Genomic DNA, 26,213 nt, shown 5'->3' with positions numbered 1-26,213 from the left:
TATGGGCTTAGGAGCAGAGTGGTAACCATGTAGAGTGTTCTGGTACTGTCTCAGAGCAGTAAGTCTGGAATGAAGAATGTGTCCAAAACAAGAAGAGACCATTGGTAATTAATCGTGCTTATTAAATTCAATGGATTGTAATTATTTCTCAATTGTGTAAAGTACAAAACCTGTTTTTCAAAAATATTTATGTAATATTTAATTCTGTTGGCCATTCAATATTTTTCTACAGTCTTCTCTTATGATACTATGATATAATTGTTGATACTTGCATTTGCTTTTAGGGCACTTCTACAAGTCCATTTCCAGAATCTAAACATCTTTTGAATCCATACTTGGAACCCCCACATCTTTCGACTGCATTCCTGGAACGCAAACACCATGCGGGCCAATTCCCAGAAACAAAACACCACGCAAGTCCATACCTGGAACCACCACGTGGCCCAAGCCCATTCCCAGAAGCCAAACGTGGCCCAAGCCCGTTCCCAGAAGCCAAACGTGGCCCAAGCCCATTCCTGGATCCCAAGCGTGGCCCAAGTCCATTCCTGGAACCCAAACGTAGCGCAGGTCCATTCCTGGATCCCAAACATGGCCCAAGTCCATTCCTGGAACACGCATATGGTGCCAATCCATTCCTGGATCCCACACTTGGCACAAATCCATTCCTGGAAACCAAACGTGGTGCTTGCGCATTCCCAGAAACCCAACGTGGTGCCAGTGCACTCCCAGAGCCCAAACGTGGTGCAGGCATGTTCCTGGACCTCCAACGCGGTGCCGGTCCTTTTCCAGATTCCAAACGTGGTGCAAGTCGGTTCCCAGAACCCCAACGTGGTGCCAGTCTGTTCCCGGAACATGGTGCAAATCCATACCTGGAATCCAAGCATGGTGCCAGTCCCTTCCGAGAAACCACTCACCGTGGTACAAGTCCCTTCCCAGAAATCAAACGTGGTGCAAGTCCCTTCCTGGAATCCAAACCTGGTGCAAGTCCATACCTGGAATCTAAACACGGTGCCAGTCCATTCCTGGAATCCAAACGCGGTGCAAGTCCATACCTGGAATCCAAACGCGGTGCCAGTCCATTCCCAGACCCCAAACGCGGTGCAAGTCCATACCTGGAATCCAAGCATAGCCCAGGTTTTTGCCTGGAATCCAAACATGGTCGGCACTTTTCAAGTGAGTCCACCTATTCTTATTCTTCTACTGAAGAGGCTCGACAGGAAGCCACAGGAAGTAGGGAGTCATCTAGCCACCGAAGGCTCCATGGGGAAAGGCGCTCCTGGCAAGACCTCATTGAGACACCATTGACAAGCTCGGGACTTCATTTTCTCCAAACCGGTCCTATCGAAGATGATTATGTGTTCGGCCTAACTCTCGTGTCACCAGATAAGCGACGACAAGCAACCCTGCCAGCCCAGAAATACAACATCAATGACCAAGAAGGGCCTTTCCCACTGATTCCCTACCAGCAGGATCATGGGTCCCATGCAAGGCCCCAAAAGCAACGTAGTCAGAGTCTGCCTCGGAACAGAGATGTCAGGAGCAAAGGCCAAATCAAGGCATCAGAGCTAACAGAGATAGAGGAAGACCAATTTCTCATTAAGAAACAAAATAGTTTCGATGAGGAAGGTAAGATTTATTAATTTTAAAATAAATCATAGTTTTCCAGAAAGTGAATTTTCATCAACAAATTTATTTTCTGACATCAACTGAGGATCTAGCAATGTCCCTAGTAGGATGGGGAATTTCCTCTATGTTTCTGCAACCCAGCTTTCTTCAGGACTCTGTTCCTTAGTTGTCTGTGGTCTTAAAGCACCTCAGGATGGCAAACCATGAACAATCAAGAAGTATTTCTTTGAAGGGCATTATCAAGAGTGTGATGTCTTTGAGGACCATAGCCAAGCTCATTTCCTAATGTGCCCTTGCCAATGGGAGTAGAAGAAAATGTAATTTGCTCTTTGTAGGGCTTTGTTGAGCCTTTCTAAGGATTTCACTGAGGCTGAGACAGTAAAGGTTGAATCTTGTCTTTGCTACTTACTAGCTAGCTATATAACCTTAGACAAGACACTTGGCTTCTCTGGGCTCCAGCTGTGTCATCTATAAAATGAGGCACAGGCAATGGACTAGGTTTCTCTAAGTTCCCTTCTACCTCTAAATTCTATGATCCTATATACACTTCAAAAAAAGTCTCTAATTTCTTTGGTTTGTTTATTCCTTCTACCAATTCTAATCACAAGCCCTCAAAATATCTGACTTGGAGACCATCAATTCAATCCCTACCTGAACAGAAATACCCTCTACAACCATGCCCAGTGATTGTTTATTCAGCTAGTTTAGAGACAATACTCCATCTGGTATGTGTGTGTGTGTGTGTGTGTGTGTGTGTGTGTATGTGAAGTTGATTTGGACCCAATGTAAGTGTATTTGTCCATATTAAATTTCATCTTCTTAGTTTCTGCCCAATGCTCTATCAATTTGAAATCTTTTGGGATCCTCACTTTGTCATCTGATTCAATGCATTTCCATATTGGCTATTTTGTATAAGAAGACTTAAAAAATGAAAGAAAGTGGAAAAATAGCATGCTTCAGTCTGTATTCAGTCAATATCAGTTTTTTCTCTGGAGGCGGAGAATATGCTTCATCATTAGTCCTTCGTGATTGTCTTGGATCATTGTATTGCTGAGAATAGCTAAGTCATATTGCTGTTACTGTGTACAACATTCTCCTGGTTCTGTTCACTTCACTATGCATCAGCTCATGTAAGTCTTTCCAGGTTTTTTTTTGAAATCATCCTGTTTGTCATTTCTTACAGCACAATAATATTCCATTACAATCATACACCACAGCTCGTTTAGCCCTTCCCCAATTGATGGGCATCCCTTTGATTTCCATTTCTTAGCCACCACAAAAAGAGTTACAATAAATATTTTTGTACAAATAGGTCATTTTCCCTTTTTCAGATATCTTTGGGATATAGACACAGCAGTAGTATTGCAAGATCAAAGAGTATGTACAGTTTTGTAGTCCTTTGGGCTTAGTTCCAAATTGCTCTCCGGAATGGCTGGATCAGTTCACAACTCCACCAACAGTGTGCATGCTGTAGATATTAATTTACCTAGGTGTTAGCAAAGGATTTGCTAAAGCTTCTCATGGTTTTCTTGTGGACAAAACAAAGAGGTATGGGGTAAACAGGACTAACAATTAGGTGGACCAAGAATTGGTTGAGTGACCAAAGCCATTGAGTAACCATCAACGGTTCAACTCATATTTGTAATAAAGTTCCCAAGTAGAAGTGGTTCAGGGATCTTTCTTTGGCCCTCTGTTGTTGAGCAGATGACGCAATTTAGAAGGGATATCTAGCATACCATATGCTAGAGTTAGAATCCAAAAAAAATCTTGACAAAGTAAGAGCAAGGTCTATTTTGTTTTGGTCTGGACCTATGATTTTATCAGTGTAAGGAACACCTAATATGGAGACTCCCCAGAAATTTAGGGTTCCCCCCATATCCTATATAAGTTTATATTTATCCCTATTTGATTTCATCTTATTAGATGAAATTATTAGGTTGATTTCAAAAAATCAACTTCACACATACAAGATAGCAAGGCATAGATAGAAAGAAGTTCATATGAAAAAAAGATCTGGATGGGGAAGCAGGATTAGTCCATTGCAAGCTTAACATGAACCAGGTTTATGGCATGACCACCAAGAATGTGATCTCCTTGAGGGCAGAGCCAATATTTTTGTCTTTCTTTGTATCCTCAGCACTTAACACAGTGCCTGGAATATAGTAAATGCTTGATAAATGCCTGTTGACATGAAAGAAAGCTAATGCAATTAGCTGCATTAAGAGAGATGCAGTGCAGAAGACTAGGGAGATAGTAGTTCAGTTGGACTACACCTGGACTGTTTTCACTTCTGGGTGTCAGGTCTTAGGAAGGACATGGATAAGCTTGAGTTCATTCAGAAAAGGATAACCAGGATGGTGTAGAGCCTTTAATTCATACTGGTTAAAGGAACTAGGAGAGGCAGATGATAACACTGGAAAGAGCTCTAAATTTGAGGTCAGATAACATGGGTTCAAACTCTGCCTCTGTTGCTCCCTGTGTGACTAGGCCAGTCAGACTAGACTAGACAAGACTTCCATAGCCTCTAGTTTCTTCATCTATAAAATGAATAAGTCGAACTACATATACTCTAAGTTCCCTTCTAGACCCAAGCCTATGGTCCTCTGATCCTGGGTTTAGCCTGAAGAAGGAAAAATTTAGGGAGAATATGAAAGCAGTCTTTAAGATTCCAGAGGGCAATCTTGTAGAATAGAGATTTGTTTGCTCTGTAAGGCTGAGCAAAAAGAATGGGTGAGAAGAAATGAGTGGAGAAATGAGTACAGACAAAAATTTAGGCTCCACACAAAGAAAAACTTCCCAACGATTAAAGCTATCCAAAAGTGGAATGGGCTGTATAAGCAGGAAGTAGGTTTCTTATTGTAGAAGACTCAGAGCAACAGCTGGATGACTATTATGTGTGAAGTTGAAGGTATTATTGTTCAGGTCAAAGTTGGAATCAAGGCCCCTGACATCCCTTCCTAATTGAGATGCTGGGATGTCTATAGCCTTCCCTGGACCTAGGAGCCTAGCCAAAAAGGAATCAGCCTTGTTCTGGAAGAAGGAAGCCACACAGGCATCTTTTTGATAGCTTCTTCCCTATTATAGATATTCTTTGGACTTTTTGTTTCATAATACACACTAGAATTTTGCCAGGAATCAAAGTCAAGCCCAATTCATTTTAATTCAAAAAGCATTTCTTGGGCACCAACTACTTCAGTCCTCAAGGACCTTATGTTCTTCTACAGGGTACAACATGTAAACAGGTCATATGAGTAAATACAAAATAATAAACACAAGTAAATGCAAACACACGACTCTATCAAGTACAGCTTCTACTGTTGTCCCTTTTTTGAACATCAGGACAATTGTACTTCTCTAACCCTATAGCTTCTCTCCCATTCTCCTTGATCTTTCAAAGAGCAGTAACAGTGACTCACCAATTATCTGCCAGTTCTTTTAGTCCCTTGGAACATAGTTAGTCTGCGTTTATTACTTTAATTCATTCACCAAGGATAGCTAGATGTGTTTTTACTATTTCCTTACTTATCTTTTTTATGCCATTACTTATCAACTCCCTGTTAGTCATTTCTGTTGGGGTTTTTGCACTCTAAAGGTCATTCTCCTTGGAAGAAAAAATGCAAGTAAGGGTATCTGTGGTCCATTATCATTGCCCCATCTAAGCCAGAGACCAATCCTATCCCTTCTTTGATCTCCCTCTTTTGCCCAATATAGCTTTAAAAAAACCCACACTTTTATGTTGTCCTTAGCTTTCCTTACCAGATCAGTCTGAGCTTTAGCACTCCTGACAGTGTTCTTACTGGACCATGCCACACTTTCATATCTGACTTCTTTTACCCATCTTTGCTTCCATCTTCTGTACATGTTATTTTTTTTAATTCTAAGTTGATGAATTCCCTATGTTTCCACATCATTCTTTTCAGTCAATTTCCGCTTTACTTCCTCATGGGATTTTTTCCTCTTTGTACATTCAGAATTTCATTCCTCTTGAGCTGTCTATATAACTCTGGCCTGGACAAGATCCTACCTATCCTTTCTCTGACCCCTTTGAAAGAAGCTCACCTGAAATCTAGAGTGTATATCAGGTTATGTATAGCTATCCTTTTCTTCTCCATCCTAAATTTTAAGATGAAGAGAGGTCATTTCCTCCCAATGCTCCCATCATATCCACCCCAGAAATCATTGTGGCACAGAGGATAGAGTATTGGGCCTGGAATGAGGATGATTTTAATTTAAATCCAATTCATGTGACCCTGGGCAAGTCATTTAACCCCTGTTTGCCTCAGTTTCCTCATCTGTAAATGGAAATAATAGCACCTCCCTCCCAGGGTTGTTGTGAGGACCAAATGAGATGACAATTATAAAGCACTTAGCACAGTGCCTGGCACATAGTAGGCACTATATGAATTTTAACTAGTGTTAGTAATAGTAATTGTAGTAATAGCAGTAGTATTTATTCCTTATTAGTAAATATGTGTTGACTTACTAGTGAGAATAATGTCTATAATAACAGTTCCCTCATTGGCTCCTCTATCTTTTAAAAAAATGAAATTAAAATTAGGGGGAAAAAGCCAAGATATTATTAGCTATTTTTATTTGGGCAGAGAGAGAAAGCTCCATAAATTAAATCCCCCATCACTACTATGATAACTCCTTCACACCAGGCCTGTGATATTTCCCAAACTCCTCCTCTTTTTACTTACTCCTCTTGTCCAGATGGTCTGTAGTATATCTTGATGACAATATCATTTCTTTTCCTGCCTCCATTGACCTTCACACGATTGTTCTCCACCACGTTTCTCCCTCTCTGGTTCCTAGATTTTCTAAACTGAGTCTATTTATAATATGGAGTGTTATTCTGCTCTACAACATTTTTACTACTCTAGTCCTTTTCAATAAGGAACCCTTCCAGATTCATATTCAGAAATATCTATGATGTCAAATTTGTTTTCTTCCTTTAATATCTTTAGTTCATCTGTTTTCTCACCCATACTCACTGCAGTTGTATAGATATATAGGAAGCCATGAATACTATTGTTGGCTCCTTTAGTGGATTTTATTTCCTGTCAGTTTGAAGAGATCATAAATTTAGAACTAGAAAGTACCTGAGATATTATCTAGTTCAACCACCTCATTTTATATATGAAGGAGCTAATGCCCAGAGGGAAAATTACTTGTCCAGGCTTATACAGGTAATAAGTGGCAGATCCAGGATTGAATTCCAAGTCAAAGGATCATAGATATAGACTTAGAAGGGAGCTTGGAGGCCATCTAGTCCAATTCCCTCCATTTGTTGAGAAGAAAAGAGTCCCAGAGAAGTTAAATGATTTGTCCAGCATTGCAAGGTAGTAATCATCAGAGATTAGATTTGAACCTAGGTCCTCTGATTCTAAATCCAGTACTCTTTCTGCCACATCTCTACGTCTAGTTTGGAAGGTAACCCTAGGCAGTTTTCTCCCTACTCCATCCTTTTAAGCTTTAAAGCTCCATAGATTTGTGAGACTCAAAGTAAAGATATATCTTTTACTAGCCTTTACTGGGAACACTCAGTCCCTGGCCAAAAGCCTGTCACTTCTATATTGTAAGCTATGGTCCCAAAATTTAAATTGCTTTCTCAGATACTATATATAGGAATTGGCATTTCTTTTCCCAAACACCTTAAAACCTCAGTGAACAGCTGAGTTCATTTGAAGTGAACAGCTAAATTTATTCAAATGAACACCTTAGTACTTCCATGAATGGCTGAGTCCATTCAAATGACTACCTTAGTACTTCTGTGAACAGCTAAGTTCATTTGAACTGTAGAGATGCCAAAGAGAGTTCAAACTAAGGTGTTCATGTTAGCAAACTTCACTCTCCATTTCCTAAGTACCTTCATGTCTTAATAGTTTCATGACATCCTGAGATCAAAAAGAATTTCCCACCTATTGGTCATCCTTTTGGTGATGGAGTCTCTCTAAACTTAGGCTGCTTCTCATACAACAGAAACACAGTCTGTTTCCAGGCCTACCTTTTGTAGATTATCAAGATCTACCAGAGTTTGAACTTTGCTGAATTAGCCTTTGAGAAACCAGAATTATGTTCATGACTACAAATTAATTCTTTAATGGAAGACTAATTTCTATACCATAGTTATAAATTGGAAATTGGTCATTTCCAAGAGGATTGTTTTTCACCCCGACCAAATTGAACAGATATGATCTGAAACTAGCTAATGATCATTTAAAAATTATAAAGCTCTAAATATATGCAGATGCTGAGCTCTGGAATCCTGTATTCCCTTCGGGGGTCTTTTAGTTAACTAACTGGATCAACTACCTGCCATACCTCATGTTTTCCACCAATAAGATGGGAGTTTTACCCCCACTATCTGCTAACCTAAAAATGGGGTTCTTAATCTGGAGTTTGTGAACATGGACAGGAAAAAATGCATTTATTTCAATATAATTGGTTTCCTTTCTAAGTCTATGCATTTTGTTTTATATGTTTCAAAACATGATTCTGAATAAGGATCTATAAATTTCGCCAGACTGCCAGAGGAGTTCATGAACCCAAAAAGCTCTAGTTCAAAGGATGAGTGGGATTATGAGCCTGATCTTATTGGTGAGCGGAGAGCATATTTTTTTATCTGCACCAAAACATTGGCACTCTAGTGGCCTGAAAACAACAGCTAATTCATACCTCAGAAGGTATGAATTCTATGATTTTTATCCTGTTCAGTAATGGGATTAATATCTAAGTCAAATACGTTGGGTATTAAATTTAAAGTAGATCATAAAATGTCAGAACTAGAAAGGACTTTTAAGATCATCTAGTCCAATTGCCCCATTCTTACAGAAGAAGCAGCTAAGGCTTAGAGAGGTTAACCATTTTTCTTGTTTTCTCTTGTTTCAGTTATTAAAAGATATAAATTGCTATTAGGGAATGCAAAAATATTAGTAGCAATTTTGGCTTCCAATTCTGTCTAGAAGCCGGTTCCCTGGAACCATGGCCTGTATGTTTCTTACTGAAGGAGAATCATTGCTGTCCAGAATCTGGTCTAATCCTTTCCTGAGGTGTGCAAGTGGAAAGACCATATTTAGTCATGTTGTGGTTTGCTTGTATTCCTAGGAAAATTTGACGCTTCCGGAAGTTCTTGATCAACAACCTTGGAGGCTGACATCATTTCTGTAACCACAGAAATAGTCTGGACTTCAAAGCTTACAGTACTGCCCAACAATGGAACTAAATCCACCTTTAAAAACAACATTTTTTCAATCATTTGCTCTCTGTGCTTATAAAACCTTTTAGTCTGTTAGCTGAGAATATCATCGGTGAACTAAATATCACCCTTTTTGATGCATAGTAGAAACTAGATGGATCAATTCTTAAAGTAGCCATCGATGCAAACTTTTTTTCGCTACGACTTCGTATTTCTTCAATTTATTGACTGAGAATGGAAAATTTTCTTATCCTAACACCAGGCCCCAGCATTATACACTGCAGTCTTTAAAAAAAAACTTCTGAGATGCAAGTATTCTGAACTAAATATTGTCTTTGATTTTTATATCGTCGATGTGTTTTTTTGCCAGTCCTTGTCACTGGGAGGATGACTATATTCTTTCTTTCTGTCATCACTAATCCCTCAGACTGGCATTGTGTTTCAATTTCGACAATATATGTGTGGCTGAAATTCTTATCTATCGGGGTCCTTAATTTTCCAAACCAAAATTTTTCTGCATGGAGGTAAAAAGAACTTGTGAACTGTATTTCAGAAAATGCAAAGGAAAAAAGCGATAGTTCTGATGGGTTACAAGAACTGTACAGGTCTTTGGAAAAAGTCAGTTTGTCAGCCTTTGGAGAACATCGTCCTTCTACTAAGCAAGAATTCAAGAGGTCTTTTCTAAAGCGATGTAATGATCCATTTATCAATCAAAAACTTCATCACATCCGAGCGCTCAGGAGTACTTTAAAAGTAAGTCATCTTCTTTGTCTTTCTACTCGCAGCTTGAAAGCATAGAATTATAATCTCTAAAATTTTGCAATTTACAAATCATACACTGTGGAAATCAAGGTAAATATAACAAAGCAATAGATTTAGTGTCAAATTAAAGATGACACAGAGAATTTACAAATAGGTGTTAGTGGACAAGGCTCCTAAAGTTTTGGGGGAAAAAAACAACCAGTTATCATGATTGTCATTAACTGATCTTCTTATTGCACTGTCATCTGACGATAAGATAGAATTCACTTGTAAGGTATTTGTTATTTTATTTCCAGTATAACTCCATGTTGGCCAATGAAAGAGTTTGAGGTGAGGAAATGTAGGAAACTTTCAGTCTTTTTGGTGGAGGTGTACCTTATCTTTTCTCAACACAAAGTAAATAAAGTTTAACCTGTAGTATAACACATTTCCTAGTCCTGAAATTTTATGTCTTTTTGACATTGGACAGGCAAAAGAAAGAGACCTGATAATTATCGACAGCCTTCTGGATGATCCTGACTTTACAGCAGAAAGCTTCAGAGAGTGGAAGGAAAGGAATCATGAGTTTTTCATGGACATTTGTGAGTACAGTGCTACTCTGACACCTCCAATTGTGACCTCTGAACCTCTACACTCACAACAGAACCCAATCACACATTTCTGAGACACACATTTAACAAAACTGACTACTAAGTGCCATAGAAAATCCACTATGACAAACGCTCTAAGATATGTAGATAGCGTACCAATAAGTTGGCTAAGAGACTAGGTTCACAAGATGCCTAAACTATTGAATGACCAAACAGTACTATTATTCTTTTGGATATCAATTTCACTTGCTCTTCTCAACCAACAAATTGGTTGTGCATTAAAAAAAGATGCAGTGCAGAAGTGTACATTTATTGAAGTATTTACTCAATTGATGTTCACATCAACAATGTCCCCCCAAAAAATCCTTTACGCTTAGGTAAATGTCAGTTACATAAACATATAGCAAACCCCCACTTTTATCCTTACTATAGATTATATACATTTGCTAGGAGCAGTTTCTGCACCTTTGCTGCTTTTTATTGACTGACTGAGTAACTGACTCATTCATTGATTTTGAGCTATGGCAAGGAAGTTTGCAGAGGGGAGAGAGCAGGTGCCCAACCAGCAGACCAAAAGAACCCCGATGATCAGGGTTCCTTTGAGGTCTACTGAGTTATAGGGCCAGCCCCAATCCTCTTGTTAGAAAAACTTTCCACACAGGTAAGATCACAGCTCCAAGCCAGCTGGGTGGGATACCTATTCTAATATTCTACTTCACTGACATAGATTATTAAAAGTTGACTGTCTCTACCTATACAAAATACTCTACATTTCCAAAATGCTTTAAGATATATGGTGTGACTACAAATAATGAGACCGAGTCCATAAACCACATATAAAAACCAGTCTTGTTGCTTTCTAGTCACACTTTATACACAAATTTCTCCAAGTTAACCAGCCAAAATGACATGGCATAGGAACAAATATTAGAGTCCTACTTACCTTTTAGGGTCTGGGCTTTAGTAGTAGTAACCTTAAGAAAACAAAGATGAACTGAACTTAATGAGAAAAATCAACCTAACTCCTGTATTGTACCTTATGACATATGGTACAAGGTTCATAATCTATGGCTTGTGGCAGGATTGTGCCCAGTTAAGATTGCCAATTGGCCCTTGAGGAGGAAGGGAAAGATGGAGAGCCTTCTTATCACTCATTCATGGTTCAGCATGTGATTACTAAGCCAGGGATTTGGCCAGGGGAAAAGCTGGAGGAAAAGTCGAAAGAGACCATCCTCCTCTTTCTTACCAACTCTAACAAAAGTATCCTAGTTATGACAACTTTCCCTGAGACGAGAAAGCCCAAAGAAGTGAGGAAGGATTTCAACCATCCACACTTCAAAGTCTCAGCCAATGATCTAGTAGACCACATATGCCAACCATGTGGTATGCACATGATTAGCATTCTATTAGCTACATTTTGCCTTTTTGATACATAGAATTTTAAAAACTAGGTGCCTGCCTTTAGGAGGAGCTTCCGGGTGCATGTGGAAGGGGGTAGCATGAAAGAGATTAAAGAGAGAATTGAAGGAAGGTGGAACTGAAGTGATCAAGTCATTTGAACCTATTTTAGCCAAAGGACAAGTGAAAAGAAAAAAATGGTACTTGAGGATGGTGGCTAACGTAAAAATAATACATACAGGAAGTTTAGAGCTTGTGACTGAGTCATCTCGTCTTGAGTATTGTGTTCAGTTGCTTCAAACCTTCAAAATTAGTAAATATTTTTGAAACAATTTATCAAAGAAGGAAATAAAATCATGAGATTTGAATTAGATGAGTAGGGAGCCAAATGTCAAAAATGGCCAGAGGAAATGATTTCCGCTGCTCTAAAGAAAATGTATGTGCTGAATTGAGATAATTAGAACAAATTGGATTTGTTGAATTAAATGTTCCTTGGCCAGAACTAAAACAAAATAAGTGTATCATAGACACATTTTTATCTATCATAAAAGCTTACATCACTGCCTATTGGAATCATTGGAAAAATTTTTAAAGAGGAATTACTGATGGAAAATACTCTTGATATTAATAAATGGCTCTCTGAAACAAATTCAATCAGTAATTACAAATATTAGTTCAAAAAATCTATACTAAAGTGCATTTAAGGAAGATTTAAAGAAACTTTTCCAGCAAAAATTTCACCAAAATCAGAACTAAAATATTCGTTAAAAAAAAAGCAAAAACAAAAATAGAAATCTGAATGTATTTGCTACATCAATATTTAGTTAGTATTATACAGATTACAAAGAATAATGAGCCAGCTCTGCTCTTGCCTTTCAACCATTCCTTCATATCAGACCCATGGAGGGTGTGGTATATATATAAATATGAATACATTTATAGTATTACACTTTTTAAAAATTAGTGTTCTCCTTGTAATATTACAAGGAAGAAAACCTCATTAGAGAAGTAGATGAAGATGTAAGGCAGCATATTGTACTGCATATAGTATTGTGTGTTAACAAGGAGGTAGATATTAATGAAAAAATGATTAGTGCTTAACTGATGTAATGAGCCATATTCTTCCCTTCTAGATCTCTAAGGGGAGGTTTGGAGGAGAGGAACATAAACCCTTTGCCATGAATTGTATATGAGGAAATAAATTCTCCCATCTCAGAGTTCACAACAGCCCCACCTTCCCCAAGTTATGGAATCATCCTGAATAATAGTTTTTGTTTGTATTTAATTTCAAAGTCATTATCACATTCTGACCAAGATAATTTGAAAAGTCATGAGATTTTTAGTTTGTAGCCCGGATTTTAAAGATCACAAAATCTACTTGACCAAGAAATACTATATTAATATTTGCTGAAATCTTTAAAAAGAGTACAGGAGGATATTTTATTTCACTCAGATGTTAATAGAACAAAGCTAAAGAAAAACAAATCTCTTTCTTGAGAATACTAACAGTACAGCAACAGAACTGATGAAAGTGGAGTAACCAAACTAAATAACTGTAACCTTCATTTCAATCATTTGACATATTTTTCTTGTGATAAATATTTCTCACTAGGTTTAATGGGATTAAAACATTTATGAAATAAAATAAATGGGTAAGATCAATGTGAACTATCCATAGCCTTAATATCTTAGAATTCATTCACTTAGCTATCTTTTGATATTTATTTCTTTAAATCCCTTCACTGATGTATGCATAGTATCGGAATTTGGAATATTTGCCTAATGGACCATTATCCTCAATAGCCAATTTGGTTTTGGCAGGAAAACAATTAAGATACTACATAAAGCAAAATAGCTATTTTGGAATTTTTTCATTACCTTTATCAATTGCATGTTCACCTAATGACACTTTTCCAAATCAGTCTTAGAAGAGAAAAACCAAAAGACAGCCAAGTTATTTTTGACCAGTGAGAGGGTAGAAAGTGCAAGTGCCTTGTTTGTTCAGTAAGTGATTGCAGAACCGGCTGCTATCTGATTTAGGTGTGGGCCCAGTGTCAGAAGAAGAGGGATGCAGAGAAGATGGAAATTCAATGGTAGCTTTTCAAATAGAAGTATTATTATTCGATGGCTATATTTTATATCCTTATTGTATTTGGAAAACTATAATTTTAATATAGTGATATGTTACAGAGATGCCTTAAATTTATTGAACTTTAACATTTTCTGCAAAATGATTTGCACATCTAGATAAGCAACCCTCTACTTTCCCTGTCTAGTTGTGATAAAGGCCACATACAATACCCCCTGGGAAGTCCTCACCAAAACCAGAGGTCCTCTAAAGTTAGATTTGGCAGCACTGAGGCTCTTCTCTAGCTGGCCCTTGAAGAGCCGGATGGGATTTGGCCAGAGGAAGGAGGAACTTTTGCAGTGGGCCTGAAGTAACTTACTCATCTGGGCCCATTGTTACCAAAGGGAGAAGAGGAGATAATTTAAATTAACCAGAGACATTACTCAGTGACAGCTGCACAGATAGCTGCTCCTTTCTTGTTATCGTCTCCTCCAATTACACAGTCCTCTCTTCCCTATAGTTTGTACCATATACTTCGGATGGCTAGTCCCTGCTTGTATGCAAAGGTAGGATAGAATTGAAGAAGTTGCCCATCTATAGATCTGGTTGCACTGTCAATGAGACAGTTATCAAGCCATTTGGTCAGAATGCTAGTGAACTAAACTGCATATGTAAATGAGAGCCTTACACATGAGATGTTTTTATACCTGAATGTTTCAGAAACTACCTAATGAATATATTATGATGGAAAAGAATGTGGAAGTAGTCACGTGAAAGATCCACATTAAAAAATCAGTACTATTAGTCTTTGCATTGCTGCATCTAGGTTTTCTTTTTAAATGCCTACTTAAGAGTTTTAAAATTAAAAACTTTGAATCCCTAAATAGTGAAAACTATCAAAATATTACCCCATATCTAAATGGCACGCAAAGTGAAATTTCTTCATCATCTCATTTCATATGTATTAAATCCCATGATATATTTTTCTCTGGCCAAAATACTACAAAATCATTAAATAATAAATATTGATGATGACAGGAGACAAGATCCATCCCTTCTAGAAAAATTCCCTTTCTATCTCCACTAAAAAATGAAACCTTATGGAAAAAATAAAATAAGATAGAATTATTTTGTCAGCTGCCACAAAGGACAGTGAAAATTTTAGTGCCAAATACACATAATTGTATTATCTAATTTTTATTTCCCTTCTACTTTCTCATGAAGATTAAACCTTTAAGCAGTTCTCATAGGAATCCCAAGGCTTTTTCCCCCACTTTTTAAATTTTGTAAGACATTTTTTTCATCTAAAATATTATATGTAGTTTAGATTGTCTAAGAAAATTAAGTCACATGCTACCAATTTCTTAGTCTGAACTTCCTGTAATAATTATTTCATTAATCCAGCCAGTATTTCTAGTCTAAGACTCAAGTCCTCTCTCTTTATACATATATTGGAATAAAAAAATTTTAAAAATATATTAATTTTTCATATACATACCAGCATCCAAAGCAAAAATCAATGTTACAATAGGCTATATTTGGAATTTTAATAGCTGACATTATGGATTTATCAACTAACTCACTAATAGCAAGGCAAATTTGTCAATAATAAAGACATTGACTATATTTCATCATTTCCCAGAAACTTTTATAGCTTTTCTTAAGGCCCAAGTAGGAATAAGTAAGTCTGAATTTGTAGATTTCTCAGACTGAGAATGACAATGAATGGTTTGCACTTATAAGAATAGAATATTTGAATTATTAGAATAATTGAATACTATGCAATTTGTGTTGAAGCCAGTATATATGCAGTACCTAAGGGGAATTCATAGTATGTGAGCAGGAAGAATAAGTAAGGAACTATTGTTAATTATATTATTACCCACAAAGTTTCCTAATTTTAATGTAGGCTTTCCTCACAAATTTCATCTTTTTAGTTTACCTCTGCACATCTAAGTTCAAACAAGCTGTTTGTGTGTGTTGTAACTGTATTCAGTATATTTCAAATAACCGACATTTCCATGTTTTTATTCTTTGGTTTCATTTATCACCAGTGACTAGAAAACAAATCTTTCTTACCTAAATTCCAATCCTAGTCACTGCTCCAAGGAACTCAGTGAAAACTGCTATGATGCATAGGCTTAGCTTTCATTAAGGATTCCTTATTAAGAAGATCAAGCATTTCATCTTATTTGAGAGAGAGAGAGAGAGAGAGAGAGAGAGACAGAGAGAGAGAGACAGAGAGAGAGAGAAGGAGAGAAGGAGAGAAGATGCACTGGTATTAAGAAACATTTTACATTTGATATTGATGTTGTGTTTGAAAGAGAAGTCCTGTTATCATTAACTGCTGGGTTGTCTAGTTTGTTAAGTAAGTGACACGCTCAAATTGGGAGTCTGCTTAGAAATAATGCTTCAGTGTGTGAAAATGTATGACACCTGTGTGCTTTGGTTTACACTTTACATACATAAAGTCCAATGTGGGCTACATATTGTTTATTCAGGGGTTAGAAACCGCACTTGAGAATGGATTTCAACCTGTAGAATCAATTCAATCTTAGAAAGTTCCAAGAGTACATTGTGGGATACCTACTAACTTAAGAGCACTAGCGAAGAAGGTCTTTATGGCCTCTTACAAATAAACACCATTATCACTATTTCTGTAGCAATACAAACCACACTTGTTTGTGTCCACACATCAGGACTGTTTCTGACGACAGGTAAATCTGCTATTATGACTTCACACCAGTACTACTACTATTCTTACCACTACTGCTCTGTATGTGGCACCTAGGATCATGGAGACTTCATGATTTGTAGACATTTTTGTTTAAGGATTATTATATATATGTAATATGTATATGCATAAATACATATACATCAGGGGTTCTTAACCTTTTATGTGTTGTGGACCCCTTTTATCAATCAACCAACCTATGGACCGAGTCTCAGAATCATGCTTTTAAATGAACTAAATATACAATTACAAAAGAAAGCAATTATATTGAAATACAGTTATCAAAATATTTTTTAAAAGTTCACAGAGCCCAGGTGAAGAGCCCCTGATGTACATATACATATATAGTAGAACTGATTTTTGTGTAATATCATTTTGATTCATTGACTGTTTTTCTTTTGAGCCATTGTCCATTTTAACTGCACAATATGTGGCTTTTAAAGTAGTTTTATTAACAAAAACTTCGCGGGAAAAAGAACAACAGAGTTTGAATTCTCAGTTTTCAAACTTACTTTGTCTGTTTTCACACTACAGATATTTCAAACCGATCTCCTTTCATTATCTCATCAGCTATGAATGAAAAAAGAAGACAGCAAATCATCTGATTTTGCTAACTGAGAGACTTGGCTTGTATTATCTTTTCAACATGGCTAATACAACATTTCATAAAGTTTCGGGTTTCTTTAACCAACAGAAATTTTAACTTTTGTAGCTAGGATGTGTACATTTTTAATTCTTCTCTTGATCCATTTCATCGATATGAGCATTTCCTTCCACCAGTACAAATTGTAACCCATCCATGCCTTCTCTTCCTGTGGCACTCTAGTCCTTTCATAAATCCTTCATTCTGGATCTATCCAACCCATTGGAAGCCTTCCTGTAGTGCTTCTGACATTTCATTGGTACAAATGCAGCGCTCGAACTGTCCATCCGTTATTCCACTTTCACTACATGACCAGTTTGCATCCTCTTCGGATCATACACTTTCTTGATGATGTCTTTATACATTTCATAAAGTTTCCATCTCTCTATGATCTCAAGGTATATTTCTTCTCAACACACCATCACAATTCCATATTCCAGACAGTAAGAAACAGAGTCCTAGAAGGTGTAGATGCTACAGAGATAGGAAAATGTTATCGCTTTGGTTTTAGGAAAAAAGTAAATTTCAACCCCTGGATAAAACTTTAAAGTATTCTTGATTTTGTATTTGTACTGTATTGACAGTTATTCACTAAGATTATATAGGCTTTAAATGTTGGTGATTTTCCCTTTTTGCTCTTCAAATGAGTTCTGTGTTGTAACTGGCTGTATTGTTTTCTATCACAGATTAAAGTGTTAACTTTCGTGTGTGATAAAATTTCGTGACTTGGTATCGTCACTGTGTGTTCTGCTCATTGGGCATATACCTCTTGGCACACCGCTCACAGCCCCGTAGCCGCGCCGCGGCCGCCGCCATCGCCGCCGTAACATTAAGAAAACGACAACCAAAAAATACAGCACTTGGTTCTTTTTTCTCCAAAAAACAAAGTGGCCCCAAAATAAAACTTGCGGGCCTTTGAAGGAAACATTTCTCCTTCCGAAATTCAAGGAGACCTTTTGTTTTAGGGGGTTAATTGTTAAGTTTCAACTGTAATCGGTTTTCGAAAAATCAGAAACCGATCCAAATGAACGTCGTAACCCCGATCATGGGACGACGTGCTTTGGGCACCTCCCAGGGCCCCGCTGTGTAGGGACTTCTCATTTTAAGTTACCTTCTTTTGCACCACACGCCAACTAATAACTCCCTTTGTTTTTTGTTTTGTTTTGTTTAGTACTTTAAGCTTTCAAAAGGGCTTTCCTCACATCACCTCTGTGAGGTAGGTAGTGCAGCTCTTTACTATCACTGTTTTTTGGACGAGGAAACTAAAGCCCTGACCAGGTAAGTGACTTGGTCTTGGTAACGCAGCTAGTAAGGATCAGAGGTGGAATTTGGACCCAGCGCTCCAGGCGTTAAATGCAGCCCTCTCTAATAACCCCAGGATTTGGATCCCTTGCCTTTTTACTTTCCTCCAAGTTTGACCAACTGGATTAATTGCCTAGGTTTGGTTTATTGACGGGACCTACCCTCAGACATGATCGTGTAGAATGCGACTACCCTTCCCTTAGCAGCTGTAACAAACCTTTTCTGCTTCTCCTTTCCTACAAAGACCGAGCAAATTCAGGCCTAAGATCCCATGCTATCCCACGCCTCCAGCATTTCTTAAGCCACCTTACAAACGCCAGGTGCAGTGCTGGACGTGGAGCCGGAGCATTCAAACCTCCAAAAAAGTGAAGGAGCCAGCCCCGGGAGCCAAATTCATTTAAGACGTTAGGACCTTAAGGAGTTAAGGACCTGCTCAGAAGCATAGGTAGGGAAGAACCACTAAGGAGCAAAGAAAGAAGGCCCAGCTGGTGTCCCTCCCCACTTGGGTGGGCGGGCGGCCGGCTCTGCTAGGTCCGCCCGGCCCCGCCCCGCCCCGCCTTGCCCCGCCCCGCCAGAGGCCCCACCGGCCCAGGCCAGGGACCAACTTTAACAATAGCACCGCCGATGGGGACCGGCTGCCTGGGGATCAGTTCAGCGCCCTCCTGGCACCGAAGCTCAAAGGCTGGCTCCCTGGAGCGGGCGAACAGGAAGGACACCCACTCGTTGAGCCCAACAAAGGAGCCCCCATTGCGAGGCTGCCTTCCCTAGGATAGGGTGGGGGGGGTGTTTGGGGGGACGACCACTCTCAGGCATCCTCTTCCCCGCCTGACTCCAGGACTGGAGCTGAATGGTTAACCACGCGGGCTCTGAGCAGCCCAGCGCAGGGGGTGGAGTGGGGGGGGGGGGGAGGGGAAGGGCAGGGCGGAAGTGGGGAGGCTGGGGGGAAGGGGACCAGAGGGCGGGGCCTAGCCCAGAGAGTAGCCTGTGTGTCCCTCTCGGCTCCCCGTACAGGAAGCCAGGGCTGGAGAGGAGGGAGCCACCCGGTCATGGCGGCTGCGGGGGTGAGTCTTGTCCCCTTATCCTCCTCTTGGCTTTGTTGGCAGGGCCCAGAGACCCTGGCCAGGGCGTGGTCCGAGAGCCAAGGCCCCAGAGCGGGCCAGGCCCTCGAGGCGAGGCGTCTGGAGCTCGAATGGCGGGCCTGGGAGGGTGAGGCTGAAAAGGTGGGGTGGGGGTGGGGAGCCGCTCCCTGGCGTTGACCTCTCCCCATTCTCCTTGTCCTCATACGGAGCCACCTCACTCTGGAGCCGGCGTCGCTCCCAGTTTCCCTATCCATCACTCTTTGCCCACTTCCCCAGAGCTGAACCATTATAGACAATGGAGGGAATGGCTAGCTGGGAGGGGAGAGGTTGGGCAGAAGATTGTCGCCTTGTGGAGCTTGGCTTTGGGGGAGGAGCAGAAGGGAGACAATTGGGAGCATGAGTCAGCCTATCCCCGCCGTGTTTTGGGGGAGGGGGTTACCTCGCACCCGGCGACTACGATTTTTGTGGGGTTTATTTCGGGGAAGACAGCCTGGAGGGAGACTTCGCCGTTCGTCCATTAGCACAGTTGAGATTTTTTTGGAGAACCTTGTGGCTAGGAAGCTATTTGCTTCCGTGAACTGCCCCATAACCCTGGGAGCTTACACTGAGCTCATTATCTCCCATTTTAGAGATAAGGAAAATGGAGGTAGAGATTGGGCCTTTCCCAAGGTCACACAGAGAGTAAGTGACCCCACCTAGAGTTTCACACGGATCATCCGACTGCAAATCCCGATCCCTTTCTACTCTCTCACACTGCCTCTTGCTGTGGACCTATCCCTATGTTTACAGCAGGAGGGCTCACCATACACTATCTTGACAACTGCGTAGGTCCTCTTTCGGGGTCCATGTCGTGGGGAGTCAGCCTCTTCACCAGAAAACACATATTATAATATTCTCGGGATCATGTCTATATATAAACTGCCTGCCCAAGTGGCTGGGCAGTTTCCCTCAAAGCAAAAGCCTGGACTGGTTGGGGGACAAATAAAGTCGGGTAAGTTTTGGTAACAGTTAAGGGGCACCCTTCTTACTACCTCTCCCTTATTTCTCCCCCTTCTCCGTTCTCCATAAACAGCCAAATTCCTAATCCAAGACTGTTCCCTTTTTTAAAAAATTTATGTCTAAAATACGATTATTAGTTGAAACTCAGACAAATTAAATGCAGATATTGAATGCTCTTGTGGTATTTCAGTACATCTGAATTTAGGGTTACTTTTCCTGTTCAGTAGTTCGACAAGGTTTTTGACCACACTGTTAATCATGCCTGTTTCTAGTGTAATCAGACAACCATGTCTTAAAACCATGAGTGATAAAGCCTAGACGGCCAAGGCTTGTAAACTTTCCTGAATGTTGCTTTACTCCGTAAAGTAATGATCTGAATATTTCACCACATTTTTACTCTGGCCTCTGCAAGGCAGACCAAACTATTGTTAGGTGTACTTGTAGATGTGGCTAAATATTGCATATAAGGTTTAAAAATTGTTTTGTCAAAGATTCAACTGGTCCTCAAAGTAATGTCTGTCTTAATTGTACTTGTATATCGTGGTCCTTTACAATGATGTTAAAGTTTACATGAATTTGTTGCATTTCAGAATCACGAAAGTGTTCTCTGTTAGTGAAAATTTGAAATAAGCAATGTGATTGTTGACTGTGCTGGGGGGTTCTAGTGTCGCTGTGAAGAAGATACTTTATTAAAGTATTGTCATTTAAATTGGGATTTGACTCTTAATGCTTAAATCCTTATGACAAGTTGTACGCCATGGCAAATAATAAAAGTTGACTGATACACTTTGAGCTTGCTAAAACTAAAAGGCTTAACCAATTGCTTTGATCTCTTGGTCTTAGATGAGACAATCTCTTTGGTAAGTAGAGCTGAGCAAAGCGTGCTGTAATTAGTCATTTATTTCTATAGCACTTAAAGGTTTAGAAAGTAAAAAACAGAAACCTGTGAGGTAGGCAGGACAAATGTTGGTATCCCCATATTACAAAGGTTATTGAGTGACTGGCTCAGGCTCACACAACTTAGTGTCAGAATTGGGATAAGAAGCCAGATCTTCTGTCTCCAAGTCACTTTTTCCGTGCTTGGTAACAATGTTGCCTCATTCTCTCATCCTTCCCCAGGGCATAGCTGTGATCTTATTATTTCAGTAGATCTCATTGTTCGGCCCGTTTCCCTTTCTGACTCCCAGCAGTTTGATTTATGACTGGGAGGCAGGGGTAGAGAAGGTACAGTTTTCAAAAGAAAATTAGTTGGATAATCTTAAAAAAGCAGCACTAAATGCACATCTTCAATGCTTTCTGATGACAGTGGAATTGAAAGGAGGTGGCAGCCCTAACACCTTTTCAAGAAACCCCGTGGATAAGGAGAAAAAGGCAATACACAAACAGGCTGGTCTAAGCCTCTGTAATTCCAATTAGCAGGTGTTTTTGAGGGGCGATTAGTAAACATTTTATTCAGCACCTTCGATCTCCTAGGAAGGCATTGTGGTAGATGCTTTGGATACAAAGGTGCATAAATAAGACAGGTCCTGCCTTCAGAGTTCTGTCTAGCAGAGGTAGGAGGTATTCGGCATTCCAAAGAAAGAAGACGATGAAACACAGAACAGTTCCATATTTACACGTCTGGAAAACCTGAAGATAGGGTGATAAAGAGACTAACTTCCAGAATATTAGAGGACACTGGGAAAAGATTTTAAAACCTTCTCTTTCCTAGTTGCCTTCTTTCCAGTGTTCATACGATAGAGGAGGTCAAGGTCCCAGTATGTGGGTTACATCTGACTCTCAATACTAATTCAGTCTACCTCCCAGACATTCTCACCTGGTGTTCCATGAATATTTTAATATAAATTATATTGAAATATACAGAGGCAGGATATGGACAAAATGCTCTCAGTTCAGAGGAGGGAGAGATCATTTTTTGTTGGAAGATGAAGGCTTCATTAAGGAAGTAATTTCTGAGCTGGCAAGCAAGGGTTGGAAAAAAAATTCAGTTGACCAAGATAGGGGAGGCAGTACTGCATTTCCAGGTTTAAAGTCAAAAATAAGGATAGGCAAATCCCAGAGAACAATGTATTCTAGAAATAATGTGAGGTGAGGTTGGAAAGGTAAATTGAAGCCAAATTATGGAGGGTTTCTAATTCCTGCCTGAGGAATTTGGCCATTATTCAGCACACATTTGGGGGAGCTGAGAATTTTTTAAGAGAGTGACTTCACAGCTGTGATTTCCAAAGATTACTTTGGTGCGTATATTAGATTGAAGTGGTAAGGAGCTGTTGACATTGTCTAGATGAAATGTATTGGATACCTGAATTAAAGGAAGAATTAAAATGAGGGAGTAGATGAGATTAGACTTTACAGAATTTATCAAAATGAATATGAGGATTGAAGGAGAGGGAGGAATCATAGATGGAGTCAAACTTTGTACCTGGATGGTGCTGCTGACAGGAGGAGTAAAGTATGAAGAGCAGCAGAGGCTTTGGGAGGAGAGACATTGGGTAGGTTTGGTTTGGGGTTTGCAGTCCGACCTGAATGCCCAGTTAGAGGCATGTAGGAGAGAGTGATGAGGCGGTACCACATAGTGGACATGGACCTGGGCTGAGAGATGGGCAGATCTGACTTTGACCCTCTCCGCTCAGTCCTTTAGTGACTCTGGACAAGCCACTTAACACTCAGCCTCAATTCCCTCATTTGTAAAATGGGGATAATATTAACACCTACCTTACAGGGTTGTAGAAGTATGTAATAAATGAGAAAAATATGTAAACTGTTTTGCAAACTTTAACGTGCTATATAAATGTTATCTCTTGTTAATTATAATAACTCATTATTAGTAAGAATAAGTTGGCTTAGCAATGTGCTAGGTTGAACCGTTGCCAAATGTGGCATTGAAAATTGGGTTCAAACCAAAAGGTTTTCCCAACAGCACCCCGTTTGGGCCCATAAGCACACTCACAGACAAGGCTAAGTCAGCAGGAAGGCCGGCTACCTGAGCAGTGGACACATTTCTGAGCTGCTTCTTCCTTGCTTGATCCTCAGAATGTTACAGAATGATAACTATGTTAAAACAACATCAGAGGAAAAGCCCTGCCTCTGCCTCATGTGTTCTATTGTGACTTGGGGGTGTTGGGGGTTGAATCAGAACATTCCTTTCCTCTAGGGGCCCCTGGAATGTCACGGAAGGTAACAGGCAACATTACTACTGAGCCTGCTCACCCTTCCTTCCACCCATGGAGATCCAAAGACAAAAGTGAAACCAAGACCTTGTCTTCCAGAAGCTCGTACCTTATGGGGGGGGAGTAGTAATTGATAAGTTAATAATTAACCAAGTAATTTGGCGTCAAGAGGACTATCAAGTAAACTAATCGAGCAGTTCCATTAAAATGAGACCTAAGTGAGGAGGGAGAGCATTTCTTGGAGGGCCAAGGGAGGTGGCAGGGATGTGTAGTCCACTGGGTTGTATCTAAGGACCCTATCAGTTAGCACTGAAGAATTCCTCAAGAAGCTTTCTTTGGTCTGTGGTTTTGCCTCTGGGATGCCTCTGCCACCTTCAGGCACTAGTGCCTTGACTGGGTCAAAGTCCTAGGACCCTGGAAAAGGCAGAGAATCCTTTCACGGTGAAAGTGGATGGAGCCACAACAAAAAGCTCCCACATTGCTACCCCACCCTCACTCCTACCCAACACCACTTTATCCTCTAGGTTTCTAGGAGATGAACTGCCCAGTGACTTTGTACTTCATGTACCTGGTGAGCGGGCCCACGTCTCCAAGACTGTGTATGGACACCAGAAGTTGTCTTTGGCCTCTGAGAAATTTAGAAGAATTTGCCAGCGTCAATATAAAACTTCGAGGAAGCACGTACCTTGTACCAAATAAAAGACTTTTAGGTTTTTGGGGGGGGGTTCTAAATGCAACACAAAACAGTAACATGAGAATAACTTTGTAGGAAGGAATACTCAGCCTCGGAATTTGAAAGGCCCTTCCTTGTCCTGCGTTCTAGCCTCTTGGTAGGCTTAAGTGTTTCAACCATATATGCTTCCTGACTTTATTTTCTGTATAAACATGCAAAAGAGGTTAAAAAAAAGAATAATAAAGACAAACATGAATAAAACCAGAACCACAAGCACCAATTCTATCTACCATACATTTATAAAGTGCTCCCTATATGACTGAGGATACGAGACAAAAATGAAGAAATCCCTGCACTCAAGGGGTTACCTTTTCCTGTGGGGAAACTCCCCATACTAGGATATACACACTCCAAATTTCAGAGAGGGGGGCCGCTAACCACTGGGGGGACCGGAAAAGGTCACTTTTAGGAGATGGCAATTGAGCTGCCCCTTTATGGGAGCATGGGGGTCTAAGAGAAATACTGTGGACTTGGGCAACAGTCTCCAAGTTGGGGGAGACCTCGGAGGCCATCCAGACCAATCCATGCTAACCGAGCAAGAATCCCCCCTATACTCTAATCAACAAGGTGCCCCTTGTCTGATGATCCCCTGGAAGGGGGAACACCACATGCCAGAGCAGCCCAGCCCACTTTCAAATAACTCTTGTTTGCAAGCTTTCTGTACATGAAACCTCAGTTTTCCTCACTGTACCCTCTACCTTTCCATCCTCATTTGTGTTTTCCAAGGTAAAGCAGAACAAGTGACAACTCTTCAAATGATTAAACATAGCTGACATTTCTGGCCACTTGCCCTCCCACCCCAACTTCTACAGAATACACATTGGCAATTCCTTTAACCCAAATTGAGGTTTGGAGGGATTGTTGGTTTTCCCTACACATAGTAACAAGCATTCTCTCAACGGTTGCATTTTGTGGTATACAGTGGCCGTACCAGACAGTGAAAACAGGCAAAGCAGAAAACGGATGTACCTGAAGCCAAATTGATTGGGATAACAATTGAGGGGGGTACTCAGTGGGTCATTGGTCTCAAATATTCAGAGATGCAGCTGCTGAGTGGCCCCAGAGTGCTTTCAGTTTGCCATGTGTTTCCTCAGATTTGTAGAGGATTCCTGGCTTACACTGAGAATCCCTTCCTGGATATGTGTAACATCTGGAACGCAGGCCCTAGGAGCCCTAAGACTGGGGTTTGGTCTTTTACATGTAAAGGAGTCTCACTTCCTCCTGGAGGCTATGAGTTTCCTCACAGTCCTTTCTTCTCTCCCGCTGCCAAGGTCTTTGTGACACGGGGTCGAAAGCCAGAAGTGGAAAAGAACTTTGTATCAGCCCTTGGGCCTGAATCTGTGAGGAGACATTCTATTCTACCTGCAAGCTCAGGATCTGAAGGGGAGGTGGGGGGCTGGAACTGTTGGGTGGATGCTTGAACTGGTGGCTTTTGTGAAATGGGGAGGGGGAGGGGAGTGGAGATTGGCTCAATCTTAGAAATTCAAGGTCAGTGATAAACAAGAATCCATGGTGCATTTTTAACTAAGAGTATAAAGAAATAACACATATGCATGCACACACAAACACATGGAGGGGAGCATGGAAGAGTGCTTATAGGGCTAGCCTGGAAGCCAGGAACACCTGGGTTCAAATCCCTCTTCTCTGCTTCTGTGACTCCTGGCCAAGTCAAATAATTTTTCAGTTTTTTCTGAGCCAGTGGTTCTCTAACTTTTTTGTTTCAGGAACCCATTATATTTCTAAAAATTAGTGAGGACCCCAAGGAGTTTTTGTTTATGAAGGTTATACCTGTTGACATTTTGGTATAGAAATTAAAACTGATAAATTTTTAAAGTATTTATATTAATTCATTTAAACAAATGACATTTTAAATGAAAATGACTTAAGTTTTCCAACACAAAAAAATTAGTG

General features: G+C 40.0%; 2 protein-coding genes across 3 annotated transcripts in view; both read left to right on the top strand.

Annotated features, from left to right (window-relative positions):
• Positions 1 to 8,762, top strand: part of LOC118832811 (connector enhancer of kinase suppressor of ras 2-like) — a 566,603-nt gene extending 557,841 nt beyond the window's left edge. Inside the window, exons 22-23 of the mRNA XM_036740170.1 lie at positions 285 to 1,626; positions 8,734 to 8,762. Of these exons, the coding sequence (XP_036596065.1) occupies positions 285 to 1,626; positions 8,734 to 8,762 (1,371 nt within the window). The remainder of the gene's footprint in view (positions 1 to 284; positions 1,627 to 8,733) is intronic.
• Positions 8,763 to 19,308: 10,546 nt separating this feature from the next.
• Positions 19,309 to 26,213, top strand: part of APOOL (apolipoprotein O like) — a 90,006-nt gene continuing 83,101 nt past the window's right edge. For both annotated transcript variants that reach the window (XM_036740166.1, XM_036740165.1), the window contains exon 1: positions 19,309 to 19,382. In XM_036740166.1, coding sequence (XP_036596061.1) covers positions 19,368 to 19,382 — 15 coding nt within the window. In that variant the 5' untranslated portion in view covers positions 19,309 to 19,367. The remainder of the gene's footprint in view (positions 19,383 to 26,213) is intronic.

This window comes from Trichosurus vulpecula, chromosome X (assembly GCF_011100635.1).
Source record: "Trichosurus vulpecula isolate mTriVul1 chromosome X, mTriVul1.pri, whole genome shotgun sequence".
In the NCBI taxonomy this organism is placed as follows: Eukaryota; Metazoa; Chordata; class Mammalia; order Diprotodontia; family Phalangeridae; genus Trichosurus; species Trichosurus vulpecula.
The sequence above is the reverse complement of the archived record's forward strand: the minus strand, read 5'-3'. Positions and strand labels throughout refer to the sequence as shown.